This window comes from Anomaloglossus baeobatrachus, chromosome 2, assembly GCF_048569485.1.
Source record: "Anomaloglossus baeobatrachus isolate aAnoBae1 chromosome 2, aAnoBae1.hap1, whole genome shotgun sequence".
In the NCBI taxonomy this organism is placed as follows: Eukaryota; Metazoa; Chordata; class Amphibia; order Anura; family Aromobatidae; genus Anomaloglossus; species Anomaloglossus baeobatrachus.
Genome location: NC_134354.1, coordinates 226393174 through 226414673, shown reverse-complemented (window position 1 = coordinate 226414673; position 21500 = coordinate 226393174). Strand labels below are relative to the sequence as shown.

The 21500-nt window shown below is 47.4% G+C and overlaps 1 protein-coding gene across 1 annotated transcript in view; it reads left to right on the top strand.

Annotated features, from left to right (window-relative positions):
- ETNK2 (ethanolamine kinase 2) overlaps positions 1 to 21500 on the top strand; it is an 89679-nt gene that overhangs the window by 42563 nt on the left and 25616 nt on the right. Inside the window, exon 2 of the mRNA XM_075335641.1 lies at positions 11990 to 12249. Coding sequence (XP_075191756.1) covers positions 11990 to 12249 — 260 coding nt within the window. The remainder of the gene's footprint in view (positions 1 to 11989; positions 12250 to 21500) is intronic.

Below are 21500 nucleotides of genomic sequence, written 5' to 3'. Positions count from 1 at the left end.
GGGCGCAGGGCGAGGGGTGAGGGAGGTGGGGGTAACTGATCGGATCCCCGCAAACGTGCTACTTGGGACAGATTTGGGGCAGATAACCTCCCAGTTTGGGCCCCCACCAAGGGCTGAACCTTCAGCCAGTACGGACATGACTCCTGACAATGTTAATGTGTTATCTATGAATGATGTGAGAGAGGGGGGAGTGAACTCTGATATTTCTGCTTGCACAGACACCATAGACACACACACAGCTGCAGCTGTGACAGGGGAGGGGGTCAGAGAAAGGTGTGACAATGCCTCTACAAGTAATCAGCCTGTGAGCTGGGATCTGTTGCCCTCTGCAGGGATAAGCAGAGAGCAGGGTGCTGCAGGGGGAGGACCAGTGTGTGGGGTGGGGGCTACCACAGCAAATGTGGGGTCCCCAGAGATTTCACAGCGGGGTTCTGTTGCTGCAGGAGGGGAACAGGCAGGTGAGATTGGGGCCGGTCCAGGAGCGGAAGTGCTCCCAGGTAAGATCTCGGTGCATGGTTCCCCCACAACCGGGGTGTCAGGAAGCCAGGTCGGTCTGCCTGAACCGGCGACTTGGTCAGGAACGGAGGAGGAGCAGGCACGACCCACGGTCGCAGCGGCTGTGGCCGCTGTCACCCGCAGTGGGAGTGCTGGAAGCCAAGGGGCCTCCCGGAGGTCCGATAGCTCTTCCCCTTCTGACCAAGTGGCAGCCGAGTCAGGTGGAGGCCAGGACACAGGTCCCGGGGTACTGACTGAAGATGTGACAGTCTCGTCGATTCTGGCCACATCTAGTCAGGGGTTTCAGGCAGCGTTAGAAGCTGACGACAGCCTGAAAGCTCTTAAGGAGCAGGCGGCACAGCCTCCCTCGGACTCGGACCCGGAGCGAGTGGTCTGGGACCAAGGACGGCTGTACCGGGCCACGGTCCAGCAGGGTTCACCGGAGGCGTGGCCCAGGGACCGACAGTTGGTGGTACCCTATCCGTTCCGGACGGAGTTGTTGCGGATCGCACATGAGATTCCGATGGCCGGACACCTAGGGATCGCTAAGACCAAGGCCAGGTTAAACCAGCATTTCTACTGGCCAAAAATGGGGGCCGATGTGGCTGCCTACTGCCGTTCGTGTGAAACCTGTCAGAGAGTGGGGAAGGCGGGGCCACACCCCAAAGCCCCACTGGTATCTCTGCCAATCATCGATGAGCCTTTCAGGAGGGTGGCTGTGGATCTGGTCGGCCCGCTGGCCATCCCCAGCAGCTCCGGGAAACGCTTCATACTGACGGTAGTGGACTATGCCACCCGGTACCCGGAAGCAGTGGCCTTGTCGTCCATTCGGGCTGACAAGGTGGCCACCGCATTGCTGGAGATTTTCTCCCGAGTGGGTTTTCCCCAGGAAATGCTCACTGACCGGGGGACCCAATTCATGTCCCAGCTGATGGAGGCCCTCTGTAAGCAAGTCCAGGTGCGACATCTGGTGGCCAGCCCGTACCATCCACAGACTAATGGCCTGTGCGAGCGGTTCAATGGCACCTTAAAGCAGATGCTTAAGATGTTGGTCGACTCCCACGGGCGTGACTGGGAGCGGTATCTCCCACACCTGTTATTTGCTTACCGGGAGGTTCCACAGGCCTCAACAGGATTCTCACCGTTTGAGCTCCTGTACGGGCGACGTGTGCGGGGCCCCCTGGCTCTGGTGAAAGAGGCTTGGGAAGGGGATTTGGCCACCCCTGGAGTGTCGGTTATCGAGTATGTCATGCGCTTCCGGGACAAAATGCAGGCCTTGACGCAACTGGTACACGACAATATGGCTCAAGCCCAGGCCGATCAGAAGCGTTGGTACGACCAGAACGCTTGTGAGAGGACCTACCAAGTGGGTCAAAAGGTGTGGGTACTGGTCCCCGTACCACAGGACAAGCTTCAGGCAGCCTGGGAAGGCCCATACCTCGTGTACCAGCAGCTCAACCCTGTGACGTACCTGGTCACCCTGGACCCTGCCCGTGGAAGGCGGAAGCCCTTCCATGTGAACATGATGAAGGCACATCATGAGCGGGAGGCATGTGCGCTCCCCGTGTGCAACCTGCCCGAGGAGGGAGAAGCGGAAACCCTCTTGGATATGCTAGCCCAGGTTAGGGCAGGCGGATCCATTGAGGATGTGGAGGTTGGCCACCAGCTCTTGGAGGACCAACGGTCCCAGCTGTGGGCCACCCTCCTCCCCTTCCGGGGGTTGTTTACCAACCAGCCCGGAAGGACTGACTTGGCTGTCCATCACGTGGACACTGGGGATCATCCCCCGATCCGGCGTTCAGCATATCGGGTCTCCCTGGAGGTGCAGCAACACATGCGCCAGGAGATTGACGAGATGCTGAAGCTGGGGGTGATCCAGGCATCCAACAGCGCTTGGGCCTCGCCTGTAGTCCTCGTCCCTAAGAAGGACCGAACCACTCGGTTCTGCGTGGACTACAGGGGGCTCAATGCTGTCACGGTCGCCGATGCGTACCCAATGCCACGCATCGATGACCTGCTCGATCAGTTGGCCGGGGCTCAGTACCTGACCATCATGGACCTGAGCCGGGGATATTGGCAGATCCCCCTGACTCGCAAGGCCAGGGAACGCTCTGCCTTTATTACCCCATTTGGACTATACGAGTCCACGGTGATGCCATTCGGGATGAGGAATGCCCCTGCCACTTTCCAGCGGATGGTCAACACCCTGCTCAAGGGACTTGAAGGGTACGCGGCCGCGTACCTAGATGACATTGCCGTCTTCAGTCCCACCCGGGAGGACCACCTAGAGCATCTAGCACAGGTGCTCAGGCGGATCCACCGGGCAGGTTTGACCATCAAGCCGGGAAAGTGTCAGCTGGCCATGAGCGAGGTCCAGTACCTCGGTCACCGGGTAGGCGGGAGAACACTGAAGCCCGAGCCTGAGAAAGTGGAGGCCATCGCATCCTGGCCCACCCCCAGGACCAAGAAGCAGGTGATGTCCTTCTTGGGGACCGCTGGGTACTATAGGAGGTTTGTTCCACGCTATAGTAGCCTGGCAAAGCCCTTGACGGACCTCACCAAGAAGAAGCTGCCCTCTGCAGTCGATTGGACAATGGACTGCGAGACAGCCTTCCAGGCCCTAAAGGACGCCCTGTCCAGCCCGCCCGTGCTACAGGCAGCCGACTTCACGCGGCCGTTTGTAGTACAGACCGACGCCAGTGACTTCGGCCTCGGTGCGGTGCTCAGCCAGGTGGACTCTGCGAGCCAAGAGCACCCAGTCTTGTACCTGAGCAGGAAGCTGTTACCAAGGGAAGTGGCCTATTCCACGATGGAGAAGGAGTGCCTGGCCATAGTGTGGGCCCTGCAGCGTCTGCAACCCTATCTATACGGGCGCCACTTCATCGTGGAGACGGACCACAATCCCCTCAGCTGGTTGCACACCGTCTCTGGGACGAATGGGCGATTGTTGCGATGGAGCCTTGCGCTCCAGCAATACAACTTCACCATTCGCCACAAAAGAGGCCGTGACCACGGTAACGCAGACGGGCTGTCCCGACAAGGAGAGGTCGCGGACGGGCGCACGGGGGAACACCGGAGTGTGCTGCCCCCTAGCGCCCTCAAAAGGGGGGAGGTGTGAGGCAAATCCCGGGATATGAAGATGAATTATGACTTCCAGTCATAATCGCTCATCACTCCCTGGCAGTGCCCCCCTCCCTTCTTGTTCTCAATGTCCAGCATCTGTGAAGGTGTTACACCTCCATGGCCATCTCCTGTGATATGGAGATGAGATGATGTGGGAACAATGGACACAGGAGGACTCCCTGCCGTGACCCTGTGGTAGGAGCTGCTATCTAATTAGCAAGCTTGGAAGTATCCAGACAGAACGACTCCAGTAAAAAATGGTTCATATCTCGCAAGCCATATTTCCGATAAATATGGCAACCATAAAAATGGTGTCTCCGCATGCGGACGATGCTGGCACACCCTTTTTATGGGAGCGGGAGCTTGGGAAATACCCCAGGCGTGATATCAGCCAATGGGGAACTAGTAGACAAGTCATGAAACCTCTCGTTCTGTAGCTAAATTCATAACTGTCACAATGAGAGCGTTGGCGTCTGCCTACGACGCTCCCAGGCAAAGTTATGGCCCATATTCCATGTTGTGGATTGTCCATAACTCCAGCCAGGGGTGGAGCAGTGCTCCCTCTGAGGTCACTAAGGTAGGAGGGGACCTGGATTTGCCCAGGTTGATAACCCTACTTCGGCCATTTTCCAGGGTTCTTTCGCTGGGGGTCACGTGCAGGAAACATCTGTGGGAGTTCCTAGAAACCTGGTCTACAGCGCCCCCCTGTGGCCAGACGCACAAGGTAACTGATTGAATTGCATACCTGTTTGTAAACCATGCTTTATCTGTAACTGTACTCTGACATATGTATATTCTGTAGATTCCCTATTGTATATATTGTAGTTTCTAGTGTGCTTTAGGCTGATTAAATTATATAATTAATCTTGGGCTGTTCTGTTATCTCGATCTTGAATCCCACGTCTGTGTGTTCGGCTAATAGTTACCGTGAAGCGGTTGGTGGCAGCGAGTTGTGCCAAGGATTATTGTGGGGAGGCCAGTGAGATCCGGGGAGGTTTTATATATTCCGCCCGCGGAGGTCGGGGGAATATATACCCTACTCTCACTGGGGACCCTCAATAATCGGCATAAGTAGTATAGCGGCCTCCTTGCTTATTGTCGGGCAATTCCATAATTGGCCTGACTATAAGAGGGGCGCTAGAGAGCGCGTCACGTACTCTGTCTGTCGGTCGGGAGGTATAAAGGAGGGGTGACCCCCACTTGTTACCCCCCGATTGTGACGTACTGGTAGCCAGCGCGGGGGATTTCTGAGTGACCCCTCCGGTGGTTTGTGACAGGGGCCATCAGTACAAAATGTACAAGTGAAGTGCAGTGAATGAAATGCATGAATGTGCAAAGGTAGATCTTAGTGATGAGTGAGCACTACCATGTTCAGGTGCTCAATGTGATGTATATGCCCCCAGCATCTCCAATGTGATGTGTAAGTCACAGGAGATGCTGGAGGCATACACATCACAGGAGATGCTGGGGGGTATGCACATCACAGTAGATGCTGGGGGCATACACATCACAGTAGATGCTGGGGGGTATGCACATCACAGGAGATGCTGGGGGGCATGCACATCAAAGGAGACGCTGGAGGCATGCACATCACAGGAGACGCTGGTGACATACACAACACAGGAAACTCTGGGGAATATACAACACAGGAGACACTAGGGGAATACACAACACAGGAGGGGTTGGGGCACAGACATCCTAAGAGGGTCTGGAGCACAGATATCACTGGTGGGCTGCACACAGCACTTGCCAAGCCCTGACATCACTGGGGGAGAGGAGGGACACACAAACCTGAGGTGATACACAGCATTGGGGGCACACAGCACTGAGGGTTGCACGCAAATCTGGGGGGACGGGGCCACAAAGCACTGGACAGGGCACACAGCAGCAGAGGGCGTTCGCTGGACACAGCAGCGCCTGACTCACAGCACCGGAGAGCAGGCACCAAAAGCGCAGCTCCAGAGAGCAGGCACACACCGCTAGAAGCTGTGAAGCTGCTGTGGCCTGTGGGACGGAAGCGCAGAGCGCTAAACCCGCCCACAAAGTAAGTCCTGAGCTGGCTGGCACTGGCCAACGGGAGAATTTCATTGGTACGCACAAGCAGCGCATGTGGAGATTTAAAGGGCCGGCGGCCCACAAGACCGCGGTGGCGGATCAAGCACTGCCGCCCCCGGGAATCTGCCTGGGAGCCACAGAAAAGGACACGGCAGTAAGTATATAAAATTATAATAATAAAATGGTTACACAAATAGGTAGCAACAAATTGCCAAATAATGGTCAGAAAATAATTATATAAAATGTATTAGCTTTAATAATGTATAACAAAACAACATTTAAAAATTGTAAATAGACATACAGTGCCTTGCGAAAGTATTTGGCCCCCTTGAATTTTTCAACCTTTTCCCACATTTCAGGCTTCAAAAATAAAGATAAAAAAATGTAAATTAATGGTGATGTATCAACAAAATGGGACACAATTGTGAAGGTGAACAATATTTCTTGCTTATTTTAAATTTTTGTAAAAAATAAATAAGTGAAAAGTGGGGCGTGCAATATTATTCAGCCCCTTTAAGTTAATACTTTGTAGTGCCACCTTTTGCTGCGATTACAGCTGCAAGTCTCTTGGAGTATGTGTCTATCAGTTTTGCACATCGAGAGACTGAAATTCTTGCCCATTCTTCCTTTCCAAACACCTCTAGCTGAGTGAGGTTGGATGGAGTGCATTTGTGAACAGCAGTTTTCAGCTCTTTCCACAGATTCTCGATTGGATTCAGGTCTGGACTTTGACTTGGCCATTCTAGGTCTGGACTTTGACTTGGCCATTCTAACACCTGGATACATTTTTTTGTGAACCATTCCATGGTAGATTTTGCTTTATGTTTGGGATCATTGTCTTGTTGAAAGACAAATCTCCGTCCCAGTCTCAGGTCTTTTGCAGACCCCAACAGGTTTTCTTCAAGAATAGTCCTTTATTTGGCTCCATCCATCTTCCCATCAATTTTACCCATTTTCCCTCTCCCTGCTGAAGAGAATAAGGCCCAAACCATGATGCTGCCACAACCATGTTTGACAGTGGGGATGGTGTGTTCATTGTGATGAGCTGTGTTGCTTTTACGCCAAAATATCATTTGGCATTGTGCCCAAATAGTTCAATTTTGGTTTCATCTGACCAGAGCACTTTCTTCCACATGTTTGGTGTGTCTCCCAGGTGGCTTGTAGCAAACTTTAAACGACACTTTTTATGGATATCTTTGAGAAATGGCTTTCTTCTTGACACTCTTCCATAAAGGCCATATTTGTGCAGTGTATGACTGATTGTTGTCCTATGGACTCTCCCGCCTCAGCTGTAGATCTCTGCAGTTCATCCAGACTGATCATGGGCCTCTTGGCTGCATCTCTGATCAGTCTTCTCCTTGTTTGGCATGAAATTTTTAAGGACGGCCGGGTCTTGGTAGATTTGCAGTGGTATGATACTCCTTCCATTTCATTATGATTGCTTGCACAGTGCTTCTTGGGATTTTTAAAGTTTTGGAAATGTTTTTTCAACCAAATCCGGCTTTAAACTTCTCCACAACAGTATCAAGGACCTGCCTGTTGCGTTCCTTGGTCTTCATGATGCTATCTGCGCTTTAACCCCTTCACGACCTTGGACGGATCTATCCGTCCAGGATCGTGTCCCGTTAAGCCCCGCCCCCTGCCGCGGGCAGGCAGCGTGGATCGGCACACATATCAGCTGTTTTCAACAGCTGACATGTGTGCCTGCTAGCCGCGGGTGGAATCGCTTCCACCCGCGGCCATTAACCCCTTAAATCTTGCTGCCAAAGTCTGGCAGCAAGATTTAAATGCGCGCGGCCATGTTTGTTACTTACCGCCGCCCCCACCGGAAGTCACGTGTGTTATCACGTGACTATCGGTGGTTGCCATCGTAGCACAGGGTCATGTGATGACGCCTGCTGCTATGATCTTTCACTTTCATTTTCCCTCGGCCGAGAGCAGAGGGAAAACCAAAGTGAGTGAATCTGCTGATTACAGCGGTATTGCTGTGATCAGCAGATAGCGATCAGCGATCGGATTGCTGATTGCTATAGCCCCGTAGGGGGACTAGTAAAATAAAAAAAAAAAGTAAAAAAAAAAGTTTTAAAAAATAAAAAAAAAACAAAAAACCTAAAAGTTCAAATCACCCCCTTTTCCCCCCATTGAAAATTAAAGGGTTAAAAAATAAATAAATATACACATATTTGGTATCGCCGCGTTCAGAAATGCCCGATCTATCAAAATATAAAATCAATTATTCTGATTGGTAAACGGCGTAGTGGCAAAAAAATTCCAAACGCCAAAATTACGTTTTTTGGTCGCCGCAAGTTTTGCGCAAAATGCAATAACAGGCGATCAAAACGTAGCATCTGCGCAAAAATGGTACCATTATAAACGTCAGCTCGAGACGCAAAAAATAAGCCATCACTGAGCCATAGATCCCAAAAAATAAGAACTCTACGTGTTTCGGAAAATGACGCAAAACGTGCGCCACTTTTATTGGACAAACTTGTGAATTTTTTTTAACCCCTTAGATACAAGTAAACCTATACATGTTTGGTGTCTACAAACTCGCACCGACCTGAGGCATCATACCCACACATCAGTTTTACCATATAGTGAACACCGTGAATAAAATATCCCAAAAACTATTGTACGATCCCACTTTTTTTGCAATTTTTCCGCACTTGGAATTTTTTTGCCGTTTTCCAGTACACTATATGTTAAAACTTATGATTTCATTTAAAAGTACAACTCGTCCCGCAAAAAACAAGCCCTCATATGGCAAGATTGACGGAATAATAAAAAAGTTACGGCTCTTGGAAGAAAAGGAGCAAAAAACAAAAACGCAAAAACGGAAAGTGCCCGGGGGCTGAAGGGGTTAAACAGAACACTGAGACTATCACAGAGCAGGTGCATTTATACGGAGACTTGATTACACACAGGAGGCTTATATTTATCATCATCAGTCATTTAGGACAACATTGGATCATTCAAAGATCCTCAATGAACTTCTGGAGTGAGTTTGCTGCACTGAAAGTAAAGGGGCTGAATAATATTGCACGCCCCAATTTTCAGTTTTTTATTTTTTTAAAAAAAATTAAAATAAGCAATAAATATCATTCACCTTCACAATTTGTGTCCCACTTGTTGTTGAGTCTTCACCATTAATTTAATTTTTTTATCTTTATGTTTGAAGCCTGAAATGTGGGAAAAGGTTGAAAAATTAAAGGGGTCGAATACTTTTGCAAGGCACTGTATCAAGTAATAAAATATCTATTGTTGGTACAAGGTGAGTGAAGCTGAGGGATGGTATTTTTATCTCTAAACCAATTTGTCTGTTGAACAGTGTTATTTAAAAAATGATTCTTTTTTTTTACATCTTTAAATCATTGATTAGATTAGCATTCTTAGATATTATTTTAGAGGATAATTGCCTGCCAATTTTATACTTCCATACAAACCATTTGGTTATGGGGGCGCTCATGGTATACCTGGGGACAGACCATTTTATGGCATGCATGTGATATCGCAAGGCATCAGCTACCCCCAACACAAACACTCTCGTTGGGAACCAATGAACAGACAGTAGTAACCCAATAATGACCAAAATTAGTTATAATCTAACCTATTGGTTACAACAATGGTCCAAAATGGGCAACATTAGGCATCTTTTCTCCTATGTGCAATGTCAGCTGTAGACTATGTTCACATAGAGATTTTGGACATGGATTTTTCAGGCTGAAAAATAGACAGAAAGAAATGTGTAACCAAAAAAAAAAAAATAATAATGAAACATGTTTTTGTTTTTGCAGCTCAATCATTTTTATATGAAATTTGGCACAAGAATTGAAATTTGCTTTTTCCAAGCATTAAAAAAATTACAAAAAGTGCACAATATAAGCTCTAAAGCAGTGTAAATATACCCCTAGATAATTGTCTGAGTAATTTATTCATACCCTATTAATAATGGGTCTTAACTTCCAAATCAGTCTTACTATACTACTGTGTTTTTCCAAAAGTAAGACACTGTCATACTTTTTTTGCCCCGCAATGGTAGGTCTTATTCTTGGGGAACATGTTTGGGATAAGTTTCACCCTCCCCTCCCCAAAAGAAAAAGCAGACTCCCCCCCCCCCCCTCCCCCCTTCCCAGGAGACTCATACTTACCAGACCCGGACATCTCCGTAGCTCCCAGGTTCTCCTGCGACTTTCGGTGCTCCCAGCAGGTATACTCCACGCGGTGCTCCCTTGCGTTTGACTGACACACTCACATACATCAGATCGCGCACACACACAAACTCATATTAATACACACACTAATCAGATTATACACACTATCACACATCAGATCACACACACACACACACACACACACACTAACTACATCCGGCATTACGGCTTGCTTCCGGACAGCAGGGAAAGATCGGATGCAGTGCAGTGAACCTTGAGGACCTGCGGTGGAATGCATGGCGGACTCGGCGGTGGTACGCATCAATGCATTCCATCGCAGGTCCTCTATGCTTTCCACCACACTGCTTTCCAAGATTCTCTGCTGGCCAGAAGAAATTGGTATCGCCTGCTGCACTCTGTGTGTGCTTTCTGATGTGTGATTGTGTGTGTGATCTGATGTGTGTGCGATCTGATGTTTGTGTGTTCGATCTGATGTGTGTGGGTGTGCGATCTGATTGTGTGCATGATCAGATGTGTGTGTGGGTGTGTGATCTGATGTGTGTGGGTGTGCGAACTGATATGTGTGGATGTGCATTCCACCGCAGGTCATTGATGCATTCCACTGCAGGTGCTCCCATTCGGTGTCTGGTGAATGTAATTGCCGGGTCTTCTCTCTTCTGTCTTTTTTTCTTTTGGGAGTGTCCACTGTTACGAGGGGGACCCGGGGAAGCGTGCCAAGATGGTGAAGAGGCAGCTTCCGCCGGTCAAGGTCCACTGTGCGTTGTAGGGGACCGCTGCTATGGTCGTTAGAGAGTGAGCGGGTTGTTGCTGACGATCGTCTGTTACGTAACAGATGATCTGCGTACACCGGCTCGCCCTAACCCATGAGGGTTGTATGGGACGGGGCTTACAGCTCGGTGCACTTGTTGCACGAAGAAGCACAGTGGCGCCCACGCACGTGTGCCCAAACGGAAGTCACGGAAACGTGGCACGAGGGTAGCACAGCGGTGCCCGCGCACGTGTGCTTCAATAACAAGGTGAGTCCGAGGAGGTCCCGAGGAGCTCACCGAAGGCAGGGACACGACCTGCAAAACAAGTCGCTGCCGGAGCAGCAAGGGCAAAGTCCACAAGAAGACAATAATGCCTATACAACGGTGTAGCAGCACGCTGCCAGTCATCCAACAAAAGAGGACGGTCGCGCGCTGCCATATTGGCAAGCGGGGCTTTTAAGGAGGCGCAGCTCCACCCAAAGGCGGGCGCGAGGTGGAGACGACAGATTTGACCCAATCGGGATCCACGACGTCCCAGCCCGGCCAATCAGGGTTCACCAAATCACCAGCCTCGTCATCAAGCCGCGTGATGTCAGTGGGCGAATCAAAACCTGCCACATGGTGCACATGCTCATTCTCCTGCCTCTGAGACATAGAGGCGGGATCTGTGGCTTCACAAGATGCAGGGATAACGAGATTCTTGCTGCTTCCCTGAGTAGCTATCCTCTGCACGTTGTGTAGTCTCCTGGACCTTCGGTGCTGCTGAGCAGGAGGGCTCGTGGCAGGCAAGGAATGGGAGACCACATCATTCCTTGCAACAGGGGAGCCACGTAGTCTCCTAGACCTTTGGTGCTGCTGAGCAGGAAGGCTTGTGGCAGGCAAGGAATGGGAGACCACATCATTCCTTGCAACAGGGGAGCCATGAGGTGTAACAGTCCACTGTCTATAATGAAGTGTCCTGCAGTATTCGTTAACTTTTTTAGCTGCAAGGACACTTCATTATTGAACCGCGACTAGAGCTTATTTTCGGGGTAGGACTTATATTTAAGCCTTAAGCCAAAAATGTTGAAAATTCCTGCTAGGGCTTATTTTTTAGGGAGGGCTTATTGTTGGAAAAACAGGGTAATAGTGAGATTAACATGAGTACACATCATATGCATTGGATGGTCAGGTGGATTCGCTGGCGCCCACACAACAGTAAAAGCTCCATCAGCAGCAGGCTCCATAATGATGGTTTCCAACTAGCAACAGAAGAATCTTTTCCACATGGCAAATGATAAAGACGCAAAAAATGATTTAGAACATAAGACTAATTTATTCAGAATGTATTTTAATATTTATAGACCGAATCATCATTTGTATCAATCACAAAAAATGTTTTTTCTATATCCACAGTTGTTCACCGATGGAATCACGAACAAACTCCTTGCCTGCTATGTAGACCCATGTATGAAGGATGCAGTCCTTGTGCGAATCTATGGCAAAAGGACCGAGCTGTTTGTGGATCGTGAAGATGAGGTGACAAGTTTCCGGTTGCTGCAATCTCATGGCTGTGCCCCAGAGCTGTATTGTACTTTTCAAAATGGACTCTGCTATGAGTTCATGCGTGGCTTGGCACTGGGACCAGAGCATGTGCGCCAGCCTCATATATTACGGTAACATTTAGCTTTTAGTAGTGACTAGCTATAGTAGTAAGTCTGCAAAGTATATTTTACATGTCTGTAATAGGATTGCTGCTGGGATGTTTTCACAAATAATTTTGGGTGATTGTGTGTGGTCAGGGCTGGTGTAGATATAGTGGGGCCCCGGACAGAAATTTACAGTGGCGCCCCAAATGCTAGCATATTGCACCATCATACACAAACATTTAGGTTGCATTTACATGGGCTAAGTTAAGGTCATTAAACGACCTTGATCAACAATATACAAGTGGTTCAGCGCTTGTGTCCTGGCTTCTTTACGCAGACTTACAAAAAATAATAGACACAAACCGATCACATGGGGAAATCAATATGTCCCCATATAGTATCAGTATCAGCAGCCCAACTGCCGTTTACACCCAGCAATGTGCTCCTGAAAACATTGATATTTGTTCTGGCTTAAAGAGTCCAATCACCCAATGAATGAGCAGCATTCAGCTTGTTTGTTTGGGCAATTGCCTACATGTTTAGTCTTAGCACTCATCTGTGCTGCCAGGAGTTATAAATGTGGATGCTACATACAGACCGTATGTGACAGAAACACTGTATGTGCCACACACAATAGTAGTTCTCTCAGAAAATTATTGCAATTACACATGATTTGTTATATGTTTATGTTTATTTCGTTTGTTTATGTTGGAACAACACATTTGAAAAAAGGCAAATTGGATATAATTTAACACTAATCCCCCAAAATGGGCTGGACAAAATTTTTGCCACCTTTCCAAAATTATGTGTACACAACTTTGTTTCAAGCATGTGATGCTCATTCCAACTCAGCTGTGGAAAGTAACAGTTGTGGGCAATATGAAAATCACACCTGAAACCAGATAAAAAGCAAAGAAGTTGACTCAGTCTTTGTATTCTGTGTCTGTGTATGCCACACTAAGCATGGAGAACAGAAAGACTCCACTACTGACACAGAGACATAAAAAAGCTAAACTGCAGTTTGCCAAAATGTACATCAGAAAGCCAAAATCATTCTGGGAAAATATCTTGAGGACAGGTGAGACCAAGATAGAGCTTGTTGGTAAGGCACATCATTCTACTGTTTACCGAAAATGTTATGAAGCCTACAAAGAAAAGAACACAGTACCTATAGTCAAATATGATGGAGACTCAAAGATGTTTTGAGGTTGTTTTACAGCCTCTGGCACTGGGTGCCTTGACTATGTGCAAAGCATCATGAAATCTGAAGATTACCAAAGGAATTTGGGTCGTAATGTAGTGCCCAATATCAGAAAGATGAGTGTGCGTCCTAGGCCATGGGTCTTCCAGCAGGACAAGGACCCCAACCATACTTTAAGAAGCTCCCAGGAGGAATGGATGGAAACAAAGTGCTGGAGAGTTCTAAAGTGGCAGCAATGAGTCCAGATCTAAATCCCTTTGAGACCTGTGGAGAGATCTTAAAATTGCTTTTGGGAGAAGTCACCTTCACATATGAGAGACCTGAAGCAGTTTGCAAGAGAAGAGTGGTACAAAATTGTAGTTGAGAGGCGCAAGAAGCTTGTTGATGGTTATAGGAAGCGATTGATTGTAGTTATTTATGTATATTAGGTTGAGGTGCCAACAATTTTGTCTGGTTCATTTTGGGGGGTTTGCGTGAAATTGAGTCCAATTTGCTTTTTTTTTCAATGTTTTATCTTGTTGTTCCAATACACATGCAGGAAATAAACAGGTATAGCAAAACGTGTAATTGAAATAATTTTCTTGGAGAAATACTTCATTTTCTGGAACAATTTCAAAGGCGACAACACTTTTGAACACTATTGTATGTGAATACACATAGCACACACGCAAAAAAGTACCTTATTTTCATGGACTGTCCAGAAATTTCAGGATGGTTAGCAATCCTAGGAAAGCCTCATAGCATACACCTCAGCTGCTGCAAAACTTCATACTATACATCAACTGCTGCAGAACATCACAATACACCTCAGCTGCTATCGTAGCATTAAATTGATAGTGTGACTTTTATTTCCACATTGAACCATTACAGTGATGTGCAGACAACACTATAGGCCACTTTACACACAGCGACATCGCTAGCGATGTCGCTGGTGAAAGCACCCGCCCCCGTCGGTTGTGCGTCATGGGCTAATCGCTGCCCGTGGCGCACAACATCGCTAGGACCCGTCACACATACTTACCTGCCTAGTGATGTCGCTGTGGCCGGCGAACCACCTACTTTCTAAGGGGGTGGTTCGTGCAGCGTCACAGCGACGTCACACGGCAGCCGTCCAATAGAAGCGGAGGGGCGGAGAGCAGCCGAAAGAAAGTGACGCAAACCTCGTTGTCAGAGGACGCAGGTACGGTTTTATTCCTCGTTCTTGGGGTGTCACTCGTAGCGATGTGTGCTGCCGCAGGAACGACGAACAACCTGCGTCCTGCAACAGCAAGATATTTGGGATTAGAACGACGTGTCAACGATCAACGATTAGGTGAGTAATTTTGATCGTTAGCGGTCGTTCGTGCGTTTCACAAGCAACGACGTCGCTAACGAGGCCGGATGTGCGTCACGAATTCTGTGACCCCAACGACATATCGTTAGCGATGTCGTTGCGTGTAAAGCCCCCTTAACGCCATGTAACATATAAGGCTTCCAATATTGTTTTGCAACAAGATGAGGAATCTGTCAGCTGATTCCTCCTGTATGACCCCCCGGGCAGCAGGAATCAGATATTGGCTCCATTATTGCAGCCATGTATATTTTACTCTGACGCTCTCGTGTTTCAGAGAAAACATAAATATAATATCCAGCCTGGGACAATGCAACCAAGAATGCTTTCTCCAGAGGCCGGTCCCTGGCTCTTCTCCCTTCTCTGCTAAACCAGACTGATGGGTGTCCCTTGTGTTTTTACTTAATAAAGTTAACACTGACATGCTGAATCCTAAACTAGGTGTGTAATATACGCTTTCACAGGAGGAGACATCAGCCGGCACATGATTACAAATCTGAAATCGTATGTGAGCGATGATGTAACGACCTCTCAATCTGGAGAGCAGAGTGAAATCCTAAAGAGCGTATATATATTACACACCTTTTGGGTTTGGCACATCAATGTAATTTTACAACTTGACAAACATATAAATGACACCAATATATCACACAAATACATACACACAAAATATTTGTCTAAATATATAGATATACAGTATATAAATATTTATTTTTTTAAAGGGAACCTGTCACCAGTTTATGGGCCTATAAGCTGCAGCCACCACCACCGGGCTCTTATATACAGCATTCTAACATGCTGTATATAAGAGCTCAGGCCGCTGTGTAGAACATAAAACATGATTTGCATAATTGCAGTCTTCTGTTGACTAAATGTATGCCTTGTCTTAATGCGCTTCCATTGAGAGTAGCCAAGCACATCTAGTTGGCACATGAATGCCAACTTGCTTACAAATATTTTGGGAAGTCTTCACATCCCTACATTATGAATAGGATGTTACATATGGATAGACAGATGTGTGTTTCATGTATAGGGTGTAATATAAAACATAATATTACACCTTATACATGACATATACATACATACATACATACATACATACATACATACATACATACATACATACACACACATATATATACACACACACAAACAGTAGATCACAAAAGTTAGTACACCCTCCACATTTTTGTAAATATTTTATTATATCTTTTGATGGGACAACACTGCAGATATGACACTTTCATACAATGTAAATTAGTCAGTGTACAGCTTGCATAACAGTGTAAATTTGGTGTGCCCTCCAAATAACTCAATACACAACCATTAATTTCAAAATCGCTGGCAACAAAAGTGAGTACACTCCTAAGTGAAAAATGACCAAATTGTGCTCAAAGTGTCGGTGTTTTGCTTGACCACCATTATATTCAAGCACTTCCTTAACTCTTTTGGGCATGGAGTTCACTAGAGCTTCACAGGAGCCACTGGAATCCTCTTCCACAGATGCTCAATAGGGTTTAGGTCTGGAGACCTGATTGTCCATCACCTTTTATCCTTTGTTTCTTTAGCAATGCAGTGGTTGTCTTGGAACTGTGTTTGGGGTTGTTATCATGTTGGAATACTGCCTTGCGACCCAGTTTCCGAACGAAGGGGATCATGCACTGCTTCAGTATGTCATAGTACATATTGGCATTCATGGTTCCTTCAAAGATCTGTATCTTCCCACAGATGGCAGCACTCATGCAGCCCCAAATCGTGACACTCTTACCAGCATGCTTGACTTTAGGCAAAACACATATGTCTTTGCACTCCTCACCTGGTTGACACCATCTGAACCAAATAAGTTTTTTCTTGGTCTCATCAGACCACAGGACATGAGTCCAGTAATCCATGTCCTTAGTCTACTTGTCTTCAGAAACTGTTTGTGGGCTTTCCTCTGCATCATCTTTAGAAAAGCTTCCTTCTGGGATGACAGCCATGTAGACCTATTTAATGTATTGTGCAGCGTATGGTCTGAGCACTGATAGGCTGATCCCCCACCCCTGTTACCTGTGCAGCAATGCTAGCAGTACTCATAGGTCTATTTTGTAGAGGCATCCTTTGGATATGATGCTAAGCGAATGCACTCAACTTTTTTGCTTGACCATGACAAAGCCTGTTCTGAGTGGAATCTATCTTGTTAAACCACTGTATGGTCTTGGTCACTGTGCTGCAGTTCAGTTTCAGACTGTTCGCAATCTTCTATAGTGTAGGCCATCTTTATGTAGAGCAACAATTCTTTTTTTCAGATCCTCAGAGAATTCTTTGCCATGAGGTGACATGTTGAACTTCCAGTGACCAGTATGAGAGAGTGTGTGAGTGATAACACCAAATTCAACACACCTGCACCACACTCACACCTGAGACTTTGTAACACTGAGTCACATGACACCGTGAGGGAAAATGGCTAATTGGGCACAATTTGTCCATTTTCACTTAGTGATGTACTCAGCAGTGTAGACATTAATGGCTGTGTGTTCGGTTATTTAGAGGACACACCAAATTTACACTGTTGTTCAAGCTGTACACTGACTACTTTACATTGTATCAAAGTGTCATATCCTCAGTGTTATCCCATGAAAACATATAATAAAAAATTTACAAAAATGTGAGAACTGTACTCACGTTTGTGATATACTGTATGTAAAACACCAACACTATGTGGCAAGTATTTGTGAAGCGCAAATTAAATGATACATGGTTTTCTGAGTGGCACGGTGGCTCACTAGTTAGCACTGCAGTCTTGCAGCTCTGGGGTTCTTGATTCAAATCCCACCAAGGACAGCATCTGCAAGGAGTTTGTATGTTCTCCCCGTTTTTGCGGGGGTTTCCTCCAGGTTCTCTGATTTCCTCCCACACTCCAAAGAAGATAAGGAATTTAGATTGTGAGCCCCAATGGCGACAGTGTTGACAATGTATGTAAAGCGCTGCGGAATTAATGGCACTATATAAATGAATAAATATTATAATAATAATTATTATTATAAATATTTTAAAAATATAAATCTGAAAATTGTGATGTGCATTTGAAACACTCGCAGCGCCAAATTGAAACGCCCACGCCGGGGCCTGCAGGGATGGCACGGTCACTGGGCCGGTGGTATTCGGGGTCAGGCTGTGAGTGCCCCGACCCGGCTTCCGTGACCCCGGCGGGTTTCAATAAAAGGAAAGTCCGACAGTCAGTCCAGTGTGACAAGGGGATGGAAGGAGGGTAATGGGGTTCCTGGGGAGCTTGCCATCGTCGCAGTGGCCACTGAGGTCTCGGCCTCCTCTGCCGCAGCTCTTCCCCAGGAAGCGGTATGGGACGGGGATGGGGTGCTAGCAGCGCCACCCGTGATATGCGGCCAGATGTTTAGCCGCCACTGCGCAGTCTGTCTCCGGGGCAGGTGTTACAGGCAGCTGAATGGAATCGCTCCCCACGGGTGGAGCAGTGGAGCCCCGTGAGGTTAATGAGGCCCAGGGCAACAGTCCTCATGGACACCTGGGGCACGGGGCGGTAGCATTACTCACACCAGTCACGGAGTGTGGGTTCCAGTTTCTCTTTATTTACAGTCTGTTCCACATCGCACCCGGGTGCTGATCCTCGCTGCCTATAGACTCTGGTTGGTCCCGGACAGGTAGGAGGAAGGGTCCGGTGGAGTAATCTGGGGGTCCCTCTCTTTCGGTGCGTTTAGTGCTGTCCCTGTGGCATGGAGCATCTTGGGGGCTCGCCGCCGTTCTGTCTCTCTCTTGCCCGGTAGCGTACACCTTAACCGCCACCAGGTACAACGTTCTCCAAGGTCCCCAGTCCTCAGCTCCATTCCCTTCCTCTAGATGTTATCAGCCCTGGTCTCGTGGCATCTGCTCAGCAAGAGCTGCTCTGTGGAGGTCTGCACTCTCTCACAGCCTCTGTCGTTCTGTCTAAAACTTCTGTCTGCTCTGCACTGAACTCACTCATTCAGGCCCCCCTCCCCGTGGGTTGTCATGGGGACCTGCCCTGTGCAGCCACCTGCTCATTAAGGAGACAGGATGAGGCTGCTTTCACACTACGGTTTTTTTTTAACATGCGTCATGAACGTTTTTTTTTTAACGCAAAAACGGATCCAGTGCAAATGCGTTTTCATTTCAATGCATTTGCAATGGACTCGCGTCAACATGCGTTCACCTGCCTTTGCGTGCGTTATAGTAAGGATCCAGTTTTTTAACTTTTTTCAAAAACGCTACTTGTAGCGTTTTTGAGCTGCGTCCAAATACTGCAAATTGCTGGATCCTGACTATACTGCACGCAAACGCATGTGAACGCTGGCATGCTGATAGACAGGATCCTGCTTGCTCTACTGAGCATGCCCAGAAACCAGTCTCGCGTGATCAGTCCCTCTCTCCCCCTCCCTCACTCCCCCTCCCTCTCTCTCCTCTCTCCCCCGCCTGAGAGCGGAGGACGCTCGTAACGAAGGTAAATATCGGGTAACCACGGGCTTAGTTACCCGATGTTTATCTTGGTTACGTGTGCAGGGAGCAGGCAGCCCTGCTCCTAGCAGCTGCAGACGCTCATAACCAATGTAAATATCGGGTATCCAAGCAAGTTACCCGATGTTTACCTTGGTTACGTGTGCAGGGAGCCGGCTCCTAGCAGCTGCAGACGCTCGTAAGCAATGTAAATATTGGGTATCCAAGCAAGTTACCCGATGTTTACCTTGGTTACGAGCCTCCACAGCTGTCAGATGTCGGCTCCCAGTCTTTCACGTTCAGTTCCCCTCACTCCCGATCACATGACTCCAATGCCTGCCCATAAACTTAAAGTGACAGGATCCTGCAAAATAACACATGCGTATGCATGCGTTTTGCTCTGCAAAAACAGGATCCGCTTTTGCAGCAAAAAACCGTTCATGACGCATGCTAAATAAACGTAGTGTGAAAGCAGCCTAAGGGGGACCTTGCATGCTGCGACATCGCAAGCCGATGCTGCGATGCCGAGCACGATAGTCCCCGCCCCCGTTGCAGCTGCGATATCATTGTGATAGCTGCCGTAGCGAACATTATCGCTATGGCAGCTTCACATGCACTCACCTGACCTGCGACGTCGCTCTGGCAGGCAACCCGCCTCCTTATTAAGGGGGCGGGTCGTGCGGCGTCACTGCGACGTCACACGGCAGGCGGCCAATAGGAGCGGAGGGGTGGAGATGAGCGGAATGTAAACATCCCGCCCACCTTCTTCCTTCCGCATATCCGACGGGAGCCGCGGTGACGCAGGTAGGAGGTGTTCCTCGCTCCTGCGACTTCACACACAGCGATGTGTGCTGCCGGAGGAGCGAGGAACAACATCAGACTGTCGCGTCAGCGTAATTATGGAATTCGCCGACGCTACACCGATGATACGATTACGACGCTTTTGCGATATCGCCTGCGACGCCGGATGTGCGTCACTTTCAATTTGACCCCACCGACATCGCACGTGCGATGTCGTAGTGTGCAAAGCCCGCCTAAGTCTTTTGGGGTCTGTCTCTACTCGCACGTCTAGAGGCTGACATTTTTGCCAATTGTTCTTTGCACAATAGCTCTAGCTCAGTGAGATTGGATGGAAATGTCTGTGAACAGCAATATTCAATTATTGTGACAGATTCTCAATGGGAATTAGGTCTGGACTGTGACTGGGCCATTCACACACATGAATATGCTTTAATATAAACAATTCCATTGTAGCAAGTATGGCAGTATGTTTAGGCTATTTTAGGCTTACGGTGAGTGGTAAGTTTTTGATGTTGCATTTTTTTGTGTTTTTTTTACTTCCAAATTTATCACTTTTTGGCTCTGCAGTTATTGTCTCTTGTTGGTGTGACATGTTTAGAGTAAAGCTGCTTTGTTTTTGATTTTTCTCGGTATTTGGGTTTGACAAAATGTTATTGATACAATTGTGCTGATCACACATGTTTTTGGTATGTTTCCGCAGAGGAAATGCACTAAAGACACATGCATTTGTTTATTCAAGTTTATTGGGAAAATCTGCAGATAAAACTGAGTGTTACTTGCAAGATAAATTGACATGTGGCAGATTTGAAACAATAAAGCACAGGGTGTAGGAGATACAGTCATATGAAAAAGTTTGGGCACCCCTGTTAATGTTAACCTTTTTTCTTTATAACAATTTGGGTTTTTGCAACAGCTATTTCAGTTTCATATATCTAATAACTGATGGACTGAGTAATATTTCTGGATTGAAATGGCGTTTATTGTAGTAACGGAAAATGTGCAATCCGCATTTAAACAAAACTTGACCGATGCAAAAGTATGGGCACCCTTATCAATTTCTTGATTTGAACACTCCTAACTACTTTTTACTGACTTACTTAAAGCACTAAATTGGTTTTGTAACCTCATTGAGCTTTGAACTTCATAGGCAGGTGTATCCAATCATGAGAAAAGGTATTTAAGGTGGCCACTTGCAAGTTGTTCTCCTATTTGAATCTCCTATGAAGAGTGGCATCATGGGCTCCTCAAAACAACTCTCAAATGATCTGAAAACAAAGCTTATTCAACATAGTTGTTCAGGGGAAGGATACAAAAAGTTGTCTCAGAGATTTAAACTGTCAGTTTCCACTGTGAGGAAAGGTTAACATTAATAGGGGTGCCCAAACTTTTACATATGACTGTATATTCTATGTATTCATTCCACCTTGTTGGAACTGTTAAGTTGCTGCATTTCCAATGCAGCGAAAATATGCAGGAATAACA